Source organism: Acartia tonsa, chromosome 8, assembly GCF_053477335.1.
Source record: "Acartia tonsa isolate MP-2025a chromosome 8, ASM5347733v1, whole genome shotgun sequence".
NCBI lineage: Eukaryota > Metazoa > Arthropoda > Copepoda > Calanoida > Acartiidae > Acartia > Acartia tonsa.
The window spans coordinates 26131120-26154587 of NC_137267.1; the positions used below are offsets into that span (position 1 = coordinate 26131120).

At 30.3% G+C, this 23468-nt stretch overlaps 1 protein-coding gene across 1 annotated transcript; it reads left to right on the forward strand.

Moving 5' to 3' along the window:
• The first annotated feature begins 4832 nt into the window (after positions 1-4832).
• On the forward strand, positions 4833-22445 carry LOC145326388 (uncharacterized). The gene is made up of 2 exons (XM_080169722.1): positions 4833-4914; positions 20780-22445. Exons 1-2 carry the CDS (start codon positions 4909-4911, stop codon positions 21683-21685), a joined length of 912 nt encoding a protein of 303 aa, XP_080025848.1. The 5' UTR covers positions 4833-4908; the 3' UTR covers positions 21686-22445.
• The last annotated feature ends 1023 nt before the right edge of the window (positions 22446-23468 follow it).

Sequence of the window (23468 nt, forward strand, 5' to 3'; positions counted from 1 at the left end):
ATAAAAAGACAATGACATGAAATTTGTAAACGAATGTAAAAACCTAATCTTCTTTGCGAGTTGTACCTTTTACATCGTAACACGATTAACTATACTTGTTAGTGAGAAACTAAAAATATTAAATATTACTGCAAAAAAAAAACTATTTATAGGAAAAGTAAATTAAATAAACTTTCTTGATTGTTTGTTTATCATGTTAGGCAGGTCTAGGTTTGGTTATATTTGGTACTGTGTAGCCCCGCAGGTATAGGCACCTCAGGTTTTGCCTCCCCCCCCCCCCACACACACTTATTTTCAATTTATTTTCTAAAAAAAATGGGAGGGGGATGTTATTAGAGCACCAATTAGTCATCTTATCTTTAAATGATAGATACAATATTGGTATTATTTTCTCAACTTTTAAGTAAAATAGTTCATTGTTCTTGTAATCCGTTGTACTTTCCAAAACATTTAAATTCTTAATACCTTTTGAAAACAGATAAATATTATAAAAAATAAATATGTATGAATATACATTTCTTGCATAGTTTAATATTGAGCTGTCTCTGGTTATAAAATTGTTACTTAATACTTTTCATCACTTTAATTTACCTTCTGTGGATAATTTTATAAAGAAGATACATGGTTTTCCTTTATTCTAGTAAATCTTATATCATAGGACTAGGATGTCAGTCTCTGCATGTGTGTGTAGCAAAGGATCTTGCTAACCGCTGTTTGTAATGGTTCTTCTTTATAGTGTAGCTTCTCATAGGTCTTGGGAGAGTTCATAACTATTTTGGTGGATGGGACACCAAACCTCCGAAGAGAATTCACCACCATCCCAACCTCAAGTGCACTTAAAGTCGTATATAAATGTAACAGGATTTCTGTCCGTGTCTGTATGTGTGTATCAAAGGATCTCGCAAACCGAATACCGATGTGGTTTTTCTTTGCAGTGAAACATATCATAGGTCCAGACAAGGTTTTTAGCTATTTTTGCTAAATTACACCTACAAAAAATCAACCCCCCTCTAATTGTTTTTACCTTTTCTTTTTGAAACTTAAAAAAGTGGAAACTAATCTTGATATATTAACCAACTAAAAAAATTCATTAAAAATTCCAAAAGTTGACAGGGATTGTTGTAATAGTGTTAACTTCCTGGACATGCATATTCAAATTTTACAGGGATACGGTACAAGAAATAAGGTATAGCCAACAAGTAAATTTTATATAATATTTAAGGGGGGGGGGGGGGGGTAAAAAAGTCGGATTTACTACAAAGCGTTGCCTTACAAAATAACGAAAAAATAAGCTGAAATTACCAAATATTTTTAAAAGCGAAGCTTTTCTATAGTTAGGGTCGGTCAGTCCGTCCGTTATTGTTAGCTCTTTTCGTTAATTCAAATTGTTTAGACTTATGCATTAACATTCTGCTTATCAAGTTCGAAATAATTAGTTGTTGGTTATTAGAGCTGATATGGAACATTCAAATTTTATGAATGCCTTTTCCAAATAAAGGCTCCATCAATTATCAAAGCCAAGGCCAGCAATGACCGTTTTTTTTATTTCTGTGAAATGTCTTGGGTTAAGTACAGTTTCTACGTAATCTATAGTTTCTCCAAGCGTAACACTAATTGTTTAAATAATATTTATGGATTACTAGCATCTAGGGGCTCTGTATTCGAAAGTGTAGGGAAGGGCAGAGAAATAGTCTGAAACCACACTAAGACTCAAATCTTAATATGAATAGCCTAAAACAAAAGATGGCTATTGTTAAGCTGCCTCAAATTGAGAACTTGATCGGTTCAGTAGTTATCAAAATCTTAAGCTATACACAAAAATACTTACAAATTTATAAAATAGAACCTGTTAGGATAAAATTATTGTTTTAAGTTTTTACAACATATAACCTGTAATACTGTTAGCTCTTTATTACTGCGCTATTTACGGATAAAGATTTACTTGTTAATTTATGATTCATAATGTTAGAGCATCCTTTGAAGAGCTCTAATATGAATGATTCTTTGTAAGACATGAAATCATTATTATCTTGCCTTTGACATCTGATTTTTATTATCAACTTAATGAAATATGGATATAGTGTTTTGAATTAATTATCACCAGTGCCTTCACCCCTAGATGTGATAGTGAATACACCCTCCTCCCCCTCCCCCAGTTTATTTGAGAAAAGAATTGGGGTATTCTTGTGGGCTCCGCCTGAAGATGTGAAATGCCCCCCACACATTTATTTTTCTTTTGAAAAAAGACAAATAAAATAAGGCCAAATAGCCTAAATCCTTTCTACGAGAGTTGTTTAATGATATGTCCGGCCGTTTCCGTGATCTTTGTGAACATACAAAAACAGCTTTCCATCTTATACAAAAGGATAGGTATTCATACTTCTCTATGTTTACCTCTTAGGATTTTTAGCATAAAATAAATAAAAAATAAGGCTTCTCAAGCTTTTCTGAAAAGTAGGACCAAACGTAGTCGTTAAAAGATTTTTTCTTGGACAGGATGGCATCATATTCCAATTTATTAGAGTTAATTATCCAGGATTATTATATTCATTGTGCTAACATACTTATATGATAGTGTGTCATCAACAATATTAACAAATTTTACTTTCAAATAATCCTACTTCCACCCGTATTCAAAACCATGGACGTGCATGGCATTTTCAAAATTAGGTGCACGAAGCGCATAAAAAATATGTACAACCACTAAAGAAGGAAAACTTATGATGAATACTTATGGCAATAAAAAAGTGTTATTTAAGGAAATAAAAGAAAATTAAACTTGATAGTGATAGGGAGAGGATCGTATTTAGGGAGGTCAGTACCCTATTGCACGCCCCAGATATAAACTCAATCTTTTCCTTATGAATGTACTCTTAACTGCCTTGCTATGTTTTTAAAAGCAGGATTTTTTTTAAATATTAGATTATGGATGTTTACAAATTGTAAACTTTAGAACCCTGTTTTTTTCAACATCTAAAATACATTAAAAATAAAATACTATCTGAGTATACTAAAATCATCTCACTTATTATGCCTGTCTGTCATAATATTTGTCGGTTGGTCGAGTCGTTATAATATCTTTGTTTGTTTGTCGTTCATACTATACATGACATTTAAGTTAAAGCCCACTCAGCTTTTAGAGGTGGCTAAATCCGCTTTGAAATATTTTGCTGAACGATGAGTCCGTGGGTCTATCTGTAATGTTCTGGAAAAAATCCAATTGTTGTAGAGAAATTGTGTCCTGGCCTAAAAAAATTAATTAATATTCAAATGAAAAAAAAGGTGAAACTTTGAACTTATATGTTTAATCGTAACTAGCGATTGAAGACAATAATTTTGTATGTTAGTCCATTTGATGGTCCGTTAATTCATTTATTAATCAATACAAGATTCTCGCGGCGAAACAATATATGCTTTGAAACTCAAGTTTTCTTCTCCCTTATAGTTATAGTTATTATTTCAGCTTCGCCGCATACAAATATTGTCATCCATTTTTCCTTATGAAGTAGTTATTTTACATTTTTCTCTTTATATTTTATTATTTTGTAACAAACAAAAAAATATGCACATAACTTTAAATTAATATGTGCAGTAAATGTCAAACTATTTGTCTGGTATTTTTTTAGTATATATAGTTGCTCTATCACACGATATAGCATACTTCATCTAGACACAGCTTTTGAGTAGCTATGCGTTCCTGATTATACTTCATCGTTAGAATCTTTTTAGGGTTATAAATCGATAATAAATTAAATAAAAATAACAAATGAATAAAGATGGGCAAAAAAGTAAAAAAAAACTAAGCACGTAAGTGACAGAATTAGGAAATCTAAGCTTTGCAGAACAACTAACTTAAGAAAGAACATAAAGACAACCAAAAAATTTAATTAATATGCAAATGAAAATAAACGGCAATTATTTGTCTAGCTTTTTTGTGCAACCTTTGCCCTTTCAACTTTATTGACTCTTTTTATTAAAAGGGAAGCATCAATTCAACTTACTTTGTGTGTTCGTCTGTCTAAGTAGAAAAATATCCACTTGGCTGCTTAGAAAGATAATCGACCAAATTTTTATATGGTTTTATATTACGCTAGGTATTTAGCATATACTCTAAATCTCAGTTCATACTTTGGTGTGTCTGTAATTATATAGATTATGCAGAAGGAAAATATATCACTTTAATTAAGTAAGAAAATTTGTACAACGCCGTGCTCGGGGTTTTTCCAGGGGGGTGCGATGCGCAGCCGAAAATTTTGACAAACCCCAAAAACTAAATCAACGGGGGGTTTGATTTTGCCAGGGTGCTGGATACACCCCCTTCTGTACGCTTCTGAATATGTATTTAGGGGCTTAGCTACTTAAGGATGTTGTCATGCTGGTTATTTATTCAAATATTTAACAACATCTTCAATTTCTATTTCCTTAACTCCCACCCATAACCCACAAAAACCATAAAGACAAACGAACAGAAAAAAAAATTGCCAACAAATAAAAGCATATGTACACATCAATAGCTTCTAAGAAATAACAACAACCAAAAAAGCTAGAGAGAGAAAAGGAGAAGAGGGGTGGGGGATAAACGGTAAGCAATACATGAGAAGCGGCGACTGTGAGAGATAGAAACTTTTGCGTACATTCAACACATCATACGCATATGTGAGCGTCAAAAAGATGCGTCAAGATTCTAAAGGGATGGTTGCTCAAATAACACATATTCAATCCCCCTCTCTTTTTCTTTGCATAATAACAGGTGCTTAATTTTGGGGGGAAGTGGAACGTAAAAAAGGGCCGGGTCATCTCTGGAGAGTCATCGAAAGGGGCTTTTACGCGCGAAGATGCGGGGCCCGACTATATAAACGCGGGGGAGCGTTGTCATAACCATCAGTCGTGTTTAAACAGCAACACAGGATGAAGGTTAGATAATATTCAGCTCATTATTTTTAAACAAAAAAATTGGCAGACAAATACTCAAAATTAAATGGGCAATCTGTCTTGAATGTATGGTTGTGTGTTGAGTCTACAGTGATATATCAATAATATTTTACGAGGTTTTTATGCAGAGATGTGTTCTGCAGTTAAACAGAAAGCTTAAAGTGATAAATCATTAATTTTCAGTGAAACAAATATGTATCTAGTGATTTGGTATTATTTTTTATTGGTGAAATTACATTGTTTATCTCCAAACAGACTATAGTTCCATAAATGCAACATTTAATTCATTTAATAATTAACTGTTTACATTTTTTAAGCATAAGGTTTAGAATGTATTTTTTAAAATCTTAATGGTTTTTATAAATCATATTTTCTTTCTCATTTATGGTTGATTATTTGAAAAATGCAATTTAAATACCTTTTTAAATAAAATTTTTGGAGATTTTTAAAATTGTTCTCGTGGATTTTCCATATATTCAATCTTTAGACATTACAAGATACCATAACAATACATATTTGTTTCAGTGAAAATTAAAGATATATAAATTGATTTTCTATTGCTATTTGAAATACATATGAAATATGAATTATTTTTTCTAAAGAAGTTGTATCAACTTTTTTTTTTATAGCTAGCCGGTTCTTTTAGTAAGTAGTAGATGTAAAATTTTTCATAGAATTCAGATATGCAATCGGTTTTTTTGTAGACCTCTTATTTTTTAAGTAATTTAAGTTTTTTAAAAAAATAATTAAGTCGGTTTTAAGGTACTAAAACGCAACAAAATAAAAGAAGAAAATGGCCAGTAAGAACAAAAATAGTAAGATCTTTAATTTGACACCTTACTTTTAAAATTCTGTTGAGTAATTATTGAAAAAATCTATTTTTTTAACCTCGGTATAATAAAAACTTTAGACCTAAATATTTTCTCAAACAGACATAAAAAACATGGGTTCATATATACCTTCAGAATCAGAAAAATATTACGAATCCATTGTAAGCAAAATTGAAAAAAATTAAAAAATTAAAAAATTAAAGAAATGGCCAATTATTTTTTTTGTTCAGACAACACTATTGTCTTCCCTTTTTTACCCCCTCTTTACCCCCTCTTTACCCCCTTCCCATTTTTATACTCAATTGAAGAATTAAGACGTTGCCTGTACAATTTAATATGATATTTTCATATAATTCCTTTTATTGTAGTTTATATACTATATTGTAAACTTTTTTTTTCAATTTTGCTTACAATGGATTCGTAATATTTTTCTGATTCTGAAGGTATATATGAACCCATATTTTTTTATTTGTGAAATAATAAAATTAAGTTCAAAGTTTTTATTCTCGTGGGTTAAAAAAAATCGATTTTTTCAATAATTACCTGACAGAATTGAAAAAGTAAGGTGTCAAATTAAAGATCTTACTATTTTTGTTCATAATGACCATTTTCTTTCTTTTTTTTGTTGCATTTTAGTACCTTAAAATCGACTTAATTTTTTTTTTTTAAACTTAAATTACTTAAAAAATAAGAGGTCTACAAAAAAAACCGATTGCATATCTGAATTCTATGAAAAATTTTACATCTACTACTTACTAAAAGAACCGGCTAGCTATAAAAAAAAATAGTTGATACACCTTCAAATTTGAAAACATTTATAGGGCATTAGATTAGTTAAGGATGATTTAAGTGTTAATATGATTTCTAAAAGTTTAGATTTGCTTAATGGTCATATTGTTAGGACAACTTTAGTAAAGATTAAAATAGCTACTAGATTTTAAATTATTATCAACCCCTAAATATATAACTTAAAATGTTAACAAAACAAGCTCTTAAACAAATCGTATAAGGTGTATAAACTTTAATAAATCCAACCTATTTTTCACCCCTTGGAAAACTTTTTTTAAACCTATTCTACTTACTTGAAGATGATTATAGCCCCTCCACAGATTATGACGTTAAACGATAAAATAATCAATGAGAGGCCAGCATAAATTTACCATTGGTCAATTACAGTGTATACTGTCCTCTCATTGGCTATTCTATCGTGTGACGTCATAATCTGTGGAGGGACTTTAATCATCTTCCGTTTTATTCTTAATGTTGGCTTATGGTCCGTTTGGCATTTGGAGGGAAAATGCCAATCCTAGGTTTTCTTGAAGGGAATGACAGAAATGTTTGAGTAAGTAGATGTTAAGTACAGATAAGAACGTCAAATTTGGGTTTTCTTTGTCAAGTCTTTTTTTAACATCTATATTGAGGAAATGTGTTTTGCAAGTCAAGCTGAAAAATACTTCCGAGATGTTTTCATGGTCAAGAACCCATTTTTTACTCCCATACATTACTTTTAGTATATGAATAAAATGGTACACCATTTTAACTCATTATCTTAGAATTTTGCACCTAATTCTTGGTTTAAATTAAGCCAAAATTCCAACAACTAGATATGCAAAAAATAGTGTAAAATTTGCCTAAATGATCAATTTTCTTAAAATATTGCAATATCCAACAAATTGTATATAAAAAATGGGTCCCCATTACCTGCTAAAAAGTGAGCAAATGCATAGCAAATTGAGTTCAATTTTAGGAGTTTAGGTGTTGATTTATCTCACCATTTTGTTTAGTATGCACTTACCTGCAGGGTTAGGGGTCTTAAAATCACAGAAGTATTATTTAAGACGGCGACTTAAAAAGTCTTTAGTAATATTTCATTGGTGATCCAGTAATTGTAATTATTTATTACAAAACCCATTGGATTAATTACATAAATGATGGGGCATTAGAGTTTAAATTACACTGTTATACAAAATTTTATAACCACGTTATCTTATTTGTTGAGTCCATTACTTTCAGTGTATATATTGAATTGTGATTGGTTAGTTTCAAACTAGTATTATGCATACTTTTTAAATTCATATCTTTATTCCTAAGAAAAGGCAATTTTGTTTACCATCATTGGGGATGCACAAAAAATTATCATTCATTGTCCATTAAGATCCCTGAAGATGAACAGAAAAAATTCCATAGGAACGCTTTGATATTTATAATCCAAACTTTGGGGTAAGGATAGCATAAAAGTTTTGATTCTTAAATCCCTGGTTTTAGCAGACATTAGTTCCTTTCAATCAAAACTAATTTTTCTAACTGTACACAACTACAAAAGTGCATACTTTCGAACACATACAAATGTAATGGAAATAAAAAGAATCACAGATTTTTTGTATTAATCCTCCAAAATTCAATAAAAAATCTTCGAAAATTGTAAATTAAATTTCAAAAGTAATCCTTTTATTTTATTCTCTAGTTTAATTATTTTGGATTCTACATACGTCCTAAATTCTGTATTATAAAGATAATTATTTTTTAGGATAAATGTATCCATCTATGTACAGACTAACTACACTTATTAGAGCCCAGGATAAAAACTAGCAATCGTGTTTGTGTAATTACATGCCTTTTTAAAGATTATAGGCTACATACAGCAAGGCCGTTCTTATTCACTTACAACTTTAACTGTTATGTAACTATTAGGGCTTTTTGTTTTTATTTCAATTAGGTCATGTTGCTATAACTATAACTATAGCAAACGTTTATTTCATTTGAGACATAAAAGTATAACATACATAAGATTTTAAGGTCGATTCATTCAATTTATTGATGTCTTTAAATTGTAAAGAAATACCCAAAAATAGAATTGAATTTGGCATGTTGACTGACAGTTAAATAAATTAGGTTTGAATAAGGCCTATACTTTTCGCTTTGACACAAAATCAATAGGAGTATCTAATACATCTCCCCCCCCCCCCCTCCCCCAGTTATATTTTCTTATAGAGTAATATGTTTCTTTAGCCCTCTAAGCTGATGGTTAGGCGCCTCAAAATTGTTATAATGTAGAGGGATTAAAGATTAGACATGGTAGAAAACAAATTAAATGGGTAATTCTAAATCAATTAGGTGTCAATTCATGATGGCAGTGCTTCCGTTAGACTAGATACACACACACACACACACACACACACACACACACAGACACAAACACTCACACACAATTGAGCTTATAAGAGATCAAAGATGACACACACACTAACATACATAAACAATTCAATTTGGCATGTGGGAGAATTGAGAACGGTTGGTCTTTATATCAACAAAGTTTATGTCAAATTTGTCAAAAGTGGAACACCTGTAAATTAACAGATATGAAGCCCTTTTCTTCAGATACTTTCAAGTAAATTAAAACACATAAAAGATACTAAACTAAAATATTGTTTAAAATTTTATATGAACAATGAAGAAACACCCTATTTGAAAATACAGAAATCCCTCCTATTATAAAAGGATGAACGGGTTTTTGAGCTTCTTGACCTTTTTCCCAAAATTATCTGAGATTTACAAAAGTAACTGCATAGCAAACAGATCTTAAAAGATTTAAAAGTATATCAATATAGTTTCGTGTTTGAATATTCTAATCAAAATATTATAATTTTGAATATTTTATAATGTTTTACAGTGTGTACTAGATTAAATGACACTGGTTGTGGGGTTACCCTGTGTGGCCACCCTCTGTGACTGCAGTTCTATTCTTGTATTGTATCTTATTAACACTATCACAATGTCCATACAATACCTAAATTTTATTTTTTTCTAAATTTTAATCTATATTTTAATTAGGTTAGGGAAAATTAAAATATTTGTGTACAATCCCTTTCATGGCAACGCCTCTTAAGGGGCATTTCGTCGTTTTTTCACAGTAGCTTTTCCCCTATTTCTAGCCCCTGCGTGCGGCTCTAACCCTGCTGGGCAATCACCTAACCCAACTTAACCTAACCTAAAATAATCTATAAAAACTAATGTGAAAATCGACGAATCGCCCCTTAAGAAGCGTTGCCACGAAAGAGACTATACCCAAATATTTTTTTGCTTAAATTTTGTTTGTTACTTGGATATCAAATAATTCAAGTTTTTATGGAACAATATTTTTTTAAAAATCTGTTTTGGTTTAACACTTGGCAGTGTTGTGCATAAGGTGTGAATGCATATTAGTACACAATAGCATGCATATGCATATAGCTAGAGCCAGGGAGGAGTATTCATTTCAAATAATTACAGCCGGACATGAACAAATTGTAGAGTTGTTCTTTTTACTATTTCAAAATTTGCATCGATCTAAATATTGATGTTATGCATAATTCTCCTGTTAGATTTTAATAGCTAGAAGTTTTGTTGAAGAATTAAAGGTTGTAGATTTATTTAAGTATTCCCTCTTTTTGTAAATACGATCGAAACTTTTATACATTTTATATATGATACCTTTTCTTCTTCAGCATCTAGGTCTCAATATCTGAAAATGCATACAGGAAAAAAAATGTATAGACAAGCTTCTTTACGCCTTTTTTTATTGTGCACCAATTTGGACCCAAGACATCATATAATTAAAGTTGATCAAATTTAATTTTTATTACTAAAAAATAAATCAAAAACTCTATAACAAAAAATTTCAAATAGATAATTTTACTTTTTTTAATGTTGTGAATTTTTATCATTAATTAAGTTTTGAGACAACTGTGTGTTTGTGTTATATCATCTTCTTGGCTTGATAAGTGTAAAGGATGAGATTTACTTAGTTGCATTATGCCTTAACAAGTCATTGTGCAACTTTTTGCATTTCTATCTATCTATGCCTTTTTATTATAATATCATATGTTGATATTTTGATAGGTTTATCTTTGATCATATAATATCATTGGATTCTTTATAATGTGTTTAATATTATTTATATTATATTCTTTAAAAGAGATCTACGAAAGACTTCTCATATTAATATCAATAATAAAAAATCAGCAATGACTCCTCTAGAAAAAAAATAGTTTAGCTGAATTTTCAATCAATAGCAGATGGGTAGGAGGAGAATTTTTGCACAGCCAATTTTAGCTCGTGTGCTGTTAATCTTCTTAAAATCATGTTTGGACTAATAACAGAGGTAGTTTAGAGTGTTAATAGCCGTATTTAGTTATAATTTACCACCAAAAAGATGAATTTTTAATATCTATATAAACCTAAGTCTAGAGTATTTTAAGTCTATTAAAACTTGGGCATTTTGCTTTTGGAAATATCTATATGATTATTCTAACATTTGATCTATTGTACCAAACTGTAAATCTTTATAGGATCATGCTTGGACAAAAAACACGGCATGATTTTTAAGTCATTAAGATATTAAGATTAAGTGTATCTATAAGTCATTACCAATATCTGATAAATGTGGATAAATTTTAGATTAATTAAAAATATAGATAGGCTTTATTTCTATGTACAAATGCGCATTTTTATTCATTGCCACGCTTTGTAAAAAGCACCTAAATCCATATAAATTGATGTAAAGGTTATTTGTATGTATTGCCCATACGCTATTATCCATTTAGCCATTATCGTTTCACGCCTCTATGGTAATCTATGCTTTTATGTTTGTATGTGTGTATATTTGTGTGTGTTGGTACTATATTGGTACATGCTTAAATTAAGAATATGTTTAAAGTGGCTATAAAAATAGACAGCCTTTTAGCAGTATAGCTTCTTGTATTAAAATTAGCTAAAAAAAACTTTTGAGTTTTATAGAATGTTGCGACAAAGTTTTATCAATCCCTTTGTAATACATTTAGGTGGATTAGAATTGATAAGATAACCAGCATTGTACCCTCCCTCCCTGTTTTTTTTATGTGAGGACAAAAAATTGTAGGAAATAAAGAATAAAAGATTTGTATGAAAATTGCGGAGGCGTGTTTGTATGTGTGTGTGATTGTGTTTAAGCGGATGATTGACATTTCCCCTGGTGGCAAAATATTGACACATAATTGTTGCAAATACTTGCCTTTCCTTCCCTGTTAGTCGTAGTGTGTGGTACTCATTTCAGGGATAGGACAATTAACTAAAAACTTTTTTTTCTTTTAACAATTTGTTTCATTGTTTTCAGAACCCTAAATCAACTATACAATAATATTCTAATGGCGACTTCATGATTACAAAATGACTTTTATTTTCTTGTTACGATCACCTATCCCATTGTCCTTTGAATTGTGTGATTATATGCAAAGGGATGTGACTAACTAGCCATCCTTTCAATATATTTCATCGTGTTTATGTGTTTCATGTTTCATTTCAAACTTTTAAACGTTTTTGAAGTACTTGCTTAACATTTACTTTTATTTTAATAAGCTTTTAGGCTTACGGTATATCTATCTACTAAGATATGGGTAGACGAGCCATACCTAATATTTTAGTGTGATTTTAGCATATGTAAAAAAGAAATACGTACTTGTATTATTTTGTTTTTAAAAATTATCATTTAATTAAATTTCAAAAGTTTATATTACACGAAAAACTGATTAAATTTACAATTGTTATATTGATTATCACTCTAAAAAGCTTTTAAAAATAATTTTAAATAAGTACCTAGGCTTTTATGAAATTTTCAATCTTTTTCATTATTTATAAATTTAGAATATAAAGAGCAAATACGTCTTATAAAAACATAAATATTTCTTTTGTAAATAAACTTTTATAGTATTTGATGATATTTTAAACAATAAGCTAAAATCACACATTAAATTCTTCTTCCTTGGATTGTTTAAATATTTAAATTATACCTTTTGAAAAATTTTTAATTCTTATAGAATTTATTTTGAATTCAATCATAACATACATAATAAATGATTTAAGATAAAATCTAAAAAAACGTAGTTAGGCCTCAACAAAAATTCATAAACAAGGATGATAAGCAAAATTAGAAATATGTGGGTGTACAGTTTTAGCATATCATCTAATATATTTTGTTATAAAACTGTAGTCGTAAAAAAAACATACTATCTTAGTGATATGTTTTTTTTGTTTGAAGAAAATTATTATATAGTATCATTTAGTAGCCTGTATAAAAACAATTTGCAAATTTGTAATAATGTATGGTGGCCAAAAATTTGCAATAATCTTTGCAGAAAATTACATTGTTTTCACAATGTTGCATGGCATAGATTCATTATTTGATTAATTTAGAACATAAAGGATTTATTATAAGTCAAACCTTTTTATTTTTTATAAAACAGTTATTTGCTTCCACTTTAATATGATTTTAATAAACTTTTTGTTTATTTTTGCTGTTTTATAAGTAGCACTTAATATGTGGGCCTTTTTGAAAATAGTGGGGGCCACAATAATTTTAAGTGCATAAATGTTTGTAATCTAAAATAAATTTGAATTGAGCTGGCTGGGCAAGCAACCACTCTTGTAACAATGGATTTAAAGTACATGGGTAATGTGACAATGGTCCTCAGATTGGTCAATGCGCTCCTTCGTTGGTTAGGGGAGGGAAATAGTAAAGTCATAAGGGAATGGTGGGGTATCGTTAGATTAGCCAGTCAGGAGAAACATTTTATTATCAGGTTATACTAGAACCTCTCATAATATCCACGTATTCTATATCCATTGTTGCAACAAGTAACCACACACCATTACCATAATTTTAGGAAAAACAATTCCATTACTTTTTGGGGGTTTGGATAAATTGAAGAGAGATTGATGCTTTCAAAAATTGCATCATGAATTGAAGTAGCAAAAATCATACTACTTTTATACTCAAAATTTAAATTTGATCATATTTTAGTAGGAAATGTTTATGTTTATGTTGTCATACCGAGTCACCAACACATAAACGTGTTTAGTTTATTGATTGTTTTAAAACGTTTATAAAATTGCCTTATTTCATTCTATCAATTAAAAATCAGCTATTTGAAGTAAACTTATTAGTGCATTAATATAAAAAATGTTATCTTGTTAACGCTGCGCCACTTGCGGACATAAATTTTCTAGTTTTAAAAGTAGCACCAAATCACGTAGTTGAATGTATCAATTTAAAATTCGGAAAATGCAGAATTTTGGGAAGTTTTTGATTGGATCTGAGATGGGTTGTCAGATTTTATTACTGATATGTATGTTCTGAAATACACACACACCATTCATAGAGGTGTGCATTCAGTTCCGCACATTTATTTATGTAAAAATCACAATTGCAAATTATCACAACTGTCTGAGAGGGAGTGGACAGTGTGCTGTTTGTTACACTAGTACCCATAGTTTTATAATAGCATTTTCTTATTTGTTGGCTTAACAACATTGGGGACTCTTATTGCTTTTTGATTGGTTAATTCATCAAGTTGAGTGTCCAAACGTTTTTCCTTCTCATTTGATTAAGTCTCATAACTTAACAACAACTCTTGTTTAAAATCTATTTTGCATACTTAAAAAAATTAATATGTTTGCGAATGTGAATCACTTTGCAAATGTGAATCACTTTGCAAATCTGATAAAAGACGGAAATAAATACATACCAATCTTGTAGCAGCTTATTCTCCAACTTTTTTAGGTAAAACATCGAATATATAGGCAAAACTTTTAACTAAAATTTGTATAATATAGTGTTTTGTTAAACATATCATGATTTTATGAAAATTGTCAATAGAAACATAATCGAAATGAGTAGTCTTTTTAAAATTTTAATTTTTAGGATGTTTGTTTTTACTTTATAATAAAACTTAAATATTGCTAATAATCTTTGAAATAAAGAAATTTCCCGTAAGATAATTTTTTCACCATTCCACTGCTAAAACATAATTAATACTAACATTCTGACAGGATAAAAATAAACTATTAACTTTTGTTTGTATCAAGTTAATCAATGATAATTGATGATCCTTTCAATTTCAAAAGTAATTCTAAATTATTGCTAATGTGTTAATCATCAGATTGTTGATCATTGTAACTTTGACCGCATAGATGTTGATTTTTACGATGTCTTTATTTACATCGTTGAAAGTACTAATACCAAAATCCCAATTTCTATATAAATATTTTTATAAGTAAGCCTTGTTGCCTAGAAAAGTAATTATTTATTTATACAATTTTTACCGTTATGTATGTATTTATTTTCCCCCCCAAAATAATGCCACACCTACGGAGATTAAACCATTATCACAAACCAATTTACTCAAACAACAGAAATTATAGGTCAATTTTTTCAGTAGCGAAGCTATTCTATACATGACCCTGTCTGTATGTTTGGTTGTATGTCCGTCTACATATAAATTGTCACTCATTTGTTTTCTTTAAGTTACACAATCTGCCAATTCTTTCTATTCTTCATGGTTGTTATAGCTTTTCAAAAATGTCGCTGTTATTTGACGTAATCGTCTCTGTTGTTTTAATATTCTAAAGAAGCTTTGAAGTTATTAAATTCATACATTTTTTGTGAAGATTGCCTTAACATGACCTAGCCCAAATATTACTCAAATACTATGGTAAACCACTAATTGAAAAATTATGCATATTCCATATAAATATTCAGTGATTGGAAAATTATTTTCATTGTTTTTCCAACGCCTACTTTTGGCAACAAACTTCTGTGTTAACATATTTTTCAATCTTTAGCAGTAAAGCTACTCAATAATTGACTGTGTATTATATCAAGCATATCTTCTGTCTGACTTTTCTTTGTTATCTAAATTTAGTTTAATATTTAAGTATGGTTAAATTCAAGTTCTTAAAGTGATATCTCCTTTTGTTTAACTTACTATTTTACAAGCTTCGCTATTACTAGATGACATCGTTCTTGGTTTTATGTAAAGTTGATCCTAATATTGATTGAATTAATCGTGATTTATCTTGGCCAATAAAACAATTTAATTTGAACCTAAAATTAACCTTTGAAAATGTTTACTTTGTTCTCATTTCCTTGCTATCTATCTAGCCATCCATTATTTTATATCTCGCCATCTATCTAAAGCTAAAATGCATCCAGTTAAATAATTAATTCATTAGCTTATTGTTCTCTTCCGTTTTTTTAGATTTAGATAACTTTTGTTAAGAAAAAAGTTTATGTTTTTTTTTAATGTTGAATTATTAAAAAAAAACATTAATAATATTTAATCTTTAATGTTTAATAATTCCGTTTAGTTAAAGGTTATTGCTACAATCAATTACTAAAACCCAATAACCGTTGTTGAACAAATTAAATCAATTCTTGAAATAACATATAATTACCTAAACTTATAAGTCATGATGATAACATAATACCATGACGAAAATAAATAATGTGTTTTATACAGCGCAAGCTCAAGTTTAAATCCAGAACGGATATACCCCCGTTGGGGACATTTATCAGCCGTAATACCTCTGTATTTATAAGATAAATAAATAATTTAATGAGTTATTCTCAAATAAAAATATCTTACTTCTTAAAATTGTAATTAACTGTCATTTGTATAATAAATAGCAAAAATTATAATTACAGTGCTAAAAAAATATTTTCTGACCTTTTATGTTGAGTAAAAAGTTACGTTCCTTGATATTCTAGAGCCATTAGTAATTTTATTACCGTTAATTATAATCTTAATTACATTCTATTTTTATAATTATATACTTTTAAGCTTTTAAAGTTTATTATATTCATATATTGTGAGTCTATATTTTAGTATTGCACAATAATGGCAGCATCCATAAAAGCAAATCTTTACAAATCGGACAAAATTCCTAATAATATTATTTAAAAACTTCATGAAAAAAATAAAAAATACATTTAAAAAATGACGTAATGATAACATTATAGAGTTGCTACTCTTTACATATTATGTCTTATTGTTTCAAGAATCACCTTGTAGTGTATAAAGTTAATAGAATGATTTTAAAGTAATGAGAGCTATCCGTTACGGGTGTAAGTGCGTGTAAGTGCGGACAAAAACAAAATGTAGAACAGCATATATAGATATATATTTATGTAGAATATAAAATGATAATTCCTAGATGAGCCATGTCGGTAATCTTTTAATTTTACCGCTGAGCTGACCTTTCTTTTTAGTCGAGTCTTGGGTCCGCATTTATCAAAGAGAACGCCGAATCTCAAAAATTGAATACCTTTTTTGCGGGCACTATCTTTCTATCTTGCAATGCTTGCAATTATATTCTGTGTGGTCGTTCTTATAACAAAATAATGTTGGGCATCAAAAATAATCAACATTCTCTGATAGATAGATAGCTAGATATCTAGTTGGATAGCAAGAAAGATATATAAACTAATAGTGGCAGGATGACACCTTGAAATTAGTATGGGATGGATAGGATAGTTTAATTGTTGCATGAGAAAATCAAATCATTCATTTTTCTCAGAGTTTAACATCTCTCATTATTTGTGTTCAAATAATTTAACGAAAAATTTAAATTTTCCCTGTAAAAGCAGAAAAAAATATTTCGATCGATATACCCCAAAATAGGCTCTCAAACATATAACATAGTGAATACAATACTTTAATTTAAAATGTTTTTTGTTTTTGTTTTATTGTAAAAATATCATTTGCAATACTCTATAACGGCATGATGATATATGATAACATCTTTATATGTTTGTGCTTCTAGTGCATTTAGTTTCTTTATATCATAAATAATATACTTCTTCTATGCTTTTTATATATAAGGGTGTACTTTTTGTTTACTTTTCATTACGCAAAATATCTATTTAAATAAAAAAGACATTGGAAAAATCCATAAATTTTCAAAACTCATTTTGGTAGATTTTTTGTTTTTGGTGAATTTTTTGACGTGATATGCTTAAGTGTCTCATGTGACATGTGGGCTGTTCTGTTGTTTTAATATTTGATGTGTCCCTAGCTGTTTTGTATCTCTTGCAAGTGTCAAGATTAGTGTTTTTGCAAAATCATCAAATGAATTGTTTTTCTTTTGTAGCAAAATTTTGGACAGAGTATTATTTTTTGCTTAAGACAATATGTTTATGTTCATTTTGTCTGATTTTGTTATGATTTTATTTCCATTTTTTAATTAATAAAATTTTGTTGGTTTGTAAGTACATCATGTCAAGATTAAGAAGTGTATAGACAAAAGATTCAAGCTCGTGTGAAGATTCAATGCTTTTTTGTCAACCAAAACACACACACACATCTATACACTATACACATAGAAAAACACACGAACACACAGATCCCGTAATTTGATATGTGTGTATTTGTGTGATTTCAAGTGTCTTTTACTTTTATTTGTTTAACAGTGACAAATCTACACTGTACAAATTGCCATCCCTTAATTTTGTGTGTGTTTTAATATATAGCAAAGAGTTTTAAAAGGATAGTTATTTCGGAGCATTTTTTTTTAAATATCCCAAACTAGAATTTTCAAGTAAACGGTTTAGCATTCATAGTTTCCTGATTATAGGTTTAAAAGCAGTATTAGACAAGGATGAAACAATTTATTAGTAGCAAAGTTCATATAACCAGCTAACTGGATTAGTTAGAACAACCAAGCAAAGAAAAAAATTTATGTAAACTTTTGAACTCATTGCTCATGGGAATCTTCATATATATAGATTAATAAATCGAATTTCATCTTATGACAGACTGACAGACATTGAGCTTTAGAGTAGGTGCACTGCTAAGAATGATTGTATACACTTCTGGTGAGCGTGTGTGTCCTCTTGACCTCTGGATGCAAACATCAGAAATGATTAGTCCAAACTTTTTGCCCTCAAATGAATAGAATAGAAGATAGGCTACGCTTATTATTAGCGCAGCTACGCTATGACTTTTCTGTGTACCTACACAACATCATTACATTAGAGTTATTTAAGTCATAGCAGATAGACTCTACAGTATCCACGCAGTCAAAACTTATTGTTTTTGTATTTCCTCTCCCAGAATTTTATAACATTGTTAACTTATATTTACTGCACTGTTAATTTACTTAATGTTCTCAACATTGCAATTGCTTTAATTATTAAATTATTCAAGGTAATCTATCAATATTATCAATCAAAACTAAGAAGAAAGACATACATCCATTTTTATTGATAAAATCTATGAAATATAGAGACCACCTAGAACCTTTATAATAAAACTACTACATCCAGCTACCTATGGCAATATTTTAAACATAATAATTGGTTTGAAATTGATATATTTATCTTTTCCATTGTACAATCACGTGAAGATGAGACACAAGGAAAAGATTTTGCATTCAATTAGGAGTACAAAAAATTTGACATGGCTGACCTGAGTTCGGTTCTTAAAGTAATAAAACATAGGAATTTGGCTATAGGTTCTTAGAATTACTGAAATTTTTTTTTAAACCTTCTTTGATTTAAATGACGTTTGTAAGATATATAATGGTCATTAACGTATTTTGAAATATATTTTGAAGATTTTAAATATCATATTTAGGAAAACTTATTTTCATGTTCTCCGATTTTATTTTTTAAAAACCCAACTCTGAAGATATGTAGCTGGGCAGCATATATGAGCCAACACTGTTAAAAAACATATTAAAAACTATTTAATCATAGATCAGCTAATCTTATTTCTACAAATATTGCATTTTAAGCATTTTTTTCTGCAGTAAACAAGTTACTTCAATTATCATTATTGCTCACATAAAATTATTTTTTTTGCGACAAAACTTGAATATTTTTTATTACAGTGTTTTACAAGACCTAACTGATTCTTTGGCGCTCCTGCCAGACTTTTAACAGTCCTTGTCCATTTCTGTCTACAGGATATTTAAACCATTAGACACATTAGTTTCAAGTTATTTTTAGGATAATTTAAGCATTTTATCAACTACAAGAGACTGTGTAACATTACATGTAAACCAGTATTTTGATACATGTATTTTAGTTAGATGATGGGGCAATTCAAATGGTTAAATATTATAAAAATATTAAATAAAGAAGGAAACAAAGAAAGAAGGAGAAAAAATAGATAACTATTACTCTAAATTATCTCTATTTTAAAACTGTTATGCAAAAATAGTTTAAACAACCATTAGGCCTAAGTGCAAACGTTTAGCTGTAACCCTTCAGATTTTTAAATATTGCAACTTGGTTTGGGGCCATTTATTTGGGATTCACTTTGCATTAAAAAAAATCATATAGTTACAAATTTTGTTTATAATCTTATTTTTTGTTAGATTGGAATAACAATTAAAAGGCCATATAATGAAAAGATAATTTTAACATAAATCTATTGTTCTACTTTTAATTAGGCAGTTAATCACATAGAACTCATTGAACTACGGCAGTAGACATTATATCTTGTTTAATTTACTCTATTAATTATAATTTATTGAGATACTAATTATTTGAACAAACAAGTTATATAAGATTTTAATTAGTTTAGATTTTATTATTACTCTTTTATAATTTATTGAGAAAAAATTGCATAATATTTGATACAGGGTGTTTGAAGTATATATTGTAAATCAAGGAGAAAAAAAAAACAAGAAGGCTAATTGAAATTGGAATAGTTTCTTTTTAAACATATTTTTTTTTAAATGGGTCTTTTGCTTGTTTTAGCAGCTCAGATTGTTTCTAAGTGTTCTTAATATATAAGTTGATTACAATATTTCTACATTTATCTCCCCGATCTTTGATTATAATATCCCTTGTTTACCTAACAAAGCACACGAGATATGAATTCATCTAATGCAATCTGATTTCTTACATGATTACTCATGCATATGTTGAAAAAATGCAAAAAAAATCATGAATTATTTTGCATCTCTTAAGCTAATTCTTAAATTCTCAAGTGAATTTAATAATTTAGAGAGAATAATGACTTTTACAATTTTCTCATAATTGATTTTAATTAATTGTCACTGCATAAAAACCTCAAATATTGATATTCATGTTTTTTATACACGGTGTTCTGCAAAGCTTAGCTTTTCTTACTTTCCTTCTGTATAAAAAAAAATGCTTACCTTCAACCATATTTAAATCTTATTTTATACTGAAAAATAATGTTCTTGTTCTTTTTCAGGGCTTAATACTCCTCGCAGCTTTCGCCGCCGTCGCCAGTGCAGACTTTGTTGGACACAGTGGAAGCCACAGACAAGGCAGACAAGATGATGGCGGTGCCATCCAGGGTGGTATTGACTTCTCAGCTTGTGTCCAGGACGCCGAGACCGGCCTGTGCTGTGTAGAGAAGGAGGAGAGCATCAAGACCCTGGAGAAGGACCCCATCCTTGAGTGCACACACAAGAACACCGAACAGTGCCACTATACCTATGTCACCAAGTTTGTGCCCACCCAGGAAGAGGTCTGCGACGAGAACTTTGAGAAGAACTGTCAGATTACCTTCAAGCAACAGGCCTTCAACGAGACCGTCGAGAAGTGCTACAAGCCTGTGCAGAAGGAATGCAACGGTCAGGGCGAGGAAGTTTGCCAGACCATCTACGAGTCTTCCTGTACCACCAAGTATGTTGAGAAGCAGCCCGGTAAGTTCGTTGCTGACACCAGCTGTGAGAAGCTCCCTGTTGAGATTTGCGGCGCCGGCTGTGTCTTTGCCGAGGGTGATGAGGAGTGCCACGATAAGGTGATCACCAGTGTTGTTGATGTCCCCGAGGAGGTGTGTGACCTGAACCCCCAGAAGATCTGCAAGTTCATCACCAAGCTTGTCCCACGCCTGTCCCCCGAGCACCAGTGCACCATTGTGCCCAAGGAGACCTGTCACCTCAAGTTCACCACCCCCAAGCAGGTCGACCGTCCCCTTGCCACCAAGTGGTGTCTGGACGCCACTGCCGCCGCCCCTGGAGAGAGCTACGACGAGGAGAATGCCCTGGGTGCCCCTCTTGGATCAGAGTCCCGCAAGAGGTCCGTCGCCGTGAGAGCCCCCTACTCCTTCCAGCTGGCCCCTGAAAGATTCGCCCCCTTCTCCAGATATTAAGTCAAGCCAAACCTTTCCTTACCTACCCTTCCTACTCCTCTCCCTATGCCCAAACCATCACTTCCTTATGCCCAAAATCGACACACTCCTTTATCCTCTGCTCCAAACCATCGCCTTTTCCTGCCTCACCCTTACCCTTTCCTACACCCCTTTCCTACGCCTCCTTCCTACTCCATACCTTGACAAGACTTACCTTCCCTTCCTTCCTGCTGACAACAAATACCAAAAATTTGATGGCATTATTTCTCACGAGAGGGCATTACTGTGTCATACAATATTTATTTATTTTTTCTTGTTATAACTTACAACCACATTTCAAATCTAAACCCAAACCTCCCTTAAATTTCTTCTAGAGTTATCTAGTGGAACTTTTTTAAAAACCACTTCCCCACACAACTCAAGCAGAGCCATCTGTGGAGAAAATTTTGTACGAATCTAGTCCAATATTAATAATTGAAAGCTTTGCTTACCTCACCCCTCAGACACCACTCTGTACCACACCACCCCTGAGAGAGGAGAAGATGATTGAAAGCTTGAGCTGTTAGGCGAGTACCCAACCCCCAAAAATGACTCTTGAATGATAAAAATAAAATTTTGGTTCGAATGCTTTAAACTGGGGATGCCGAGCTCAAGTTGAAATCATTCTTCTTTACAAGTCAAAATTTACTGTATTTATTTATTGCTATTTATTTATTTATTCTTATCATGTTGAATTGTTAATGTATTTGATTATGAAATACACTAATAATTTTTATTAAAATAATGTTGTTTTTATTTTTATTTTTTAATTTAGAAAAAAAATCCACAGATTATGCCTGGTTTCAGTCAGGGATTTAAAGGTAATAGACAATGGCCGATAAATTGATGTAAATTTCCAATGATTATACACAAAATTATCCCTTCTTTAGATTAGAATTAATTATTGTAACCTTTAAACACTCAATTTAATGAACCAACCAATCAAAATTCACTAAATTTTCCAAAGTTGTTAAAGCAACGAATAAGAAAGCGTTATTAAAAAACTTTGGGGACTAGTGTAATAAACCATTGTCCCCTCTCTATCTGGGTTTCAGTCGTATTTAAGATCTTAATAAATTAACACTCCTCCAATTAGTTTAAGATGTATTAATAAAAACAAGATTGCAAATTTTAAAATATTGTTGGTCCACAATTTATATACTTTTACCATTTCGGCCATACTAATCTTATTTTTGAGCTAGAAGGATATTTTTACAGAGAAGGTTTGTCTTGTTAATTATATAAAAAAAAACGTAAGACATTTATCTTTGGTGGTATTTCAAACAGCGGCAAAATTTTGCTAAATTTTAAAATGGCTGGCATGTAGAGTATAGGATTACAATATGACGTTAGAATTATGATGTCTTTAAGCCAATAATTGAGGAGCCGTATAAAGCCTGCTGGAAACTTGTAGGACCAAAACCTGCAAGTCCATACCTGGGTGTAAATTATCCAAAAATTAAAGTTTCTTGTTTGTGAAAATTGTAATTATTTTACCTAGTAAGTTTTTACACAAAAAATGAGACAGAAAAATCTAAGGACTTTTAAAAAGTAAATCGATTTAAAATAATAACACAATGTGCATAAAAAAACAGGATTTTCATTTATTTACCATAAAAACTTCCCAGATATTCAACATAAACCATTGAAATTGTATGTTCAAAAATGTCACATGCTATAAGAGGGAAAATATTCGATCCATAATGCTGTCCGTCCTTTCGTTTTTCCAAATAAAGCATAAGGTAACCGCTGGACGCATTTTACA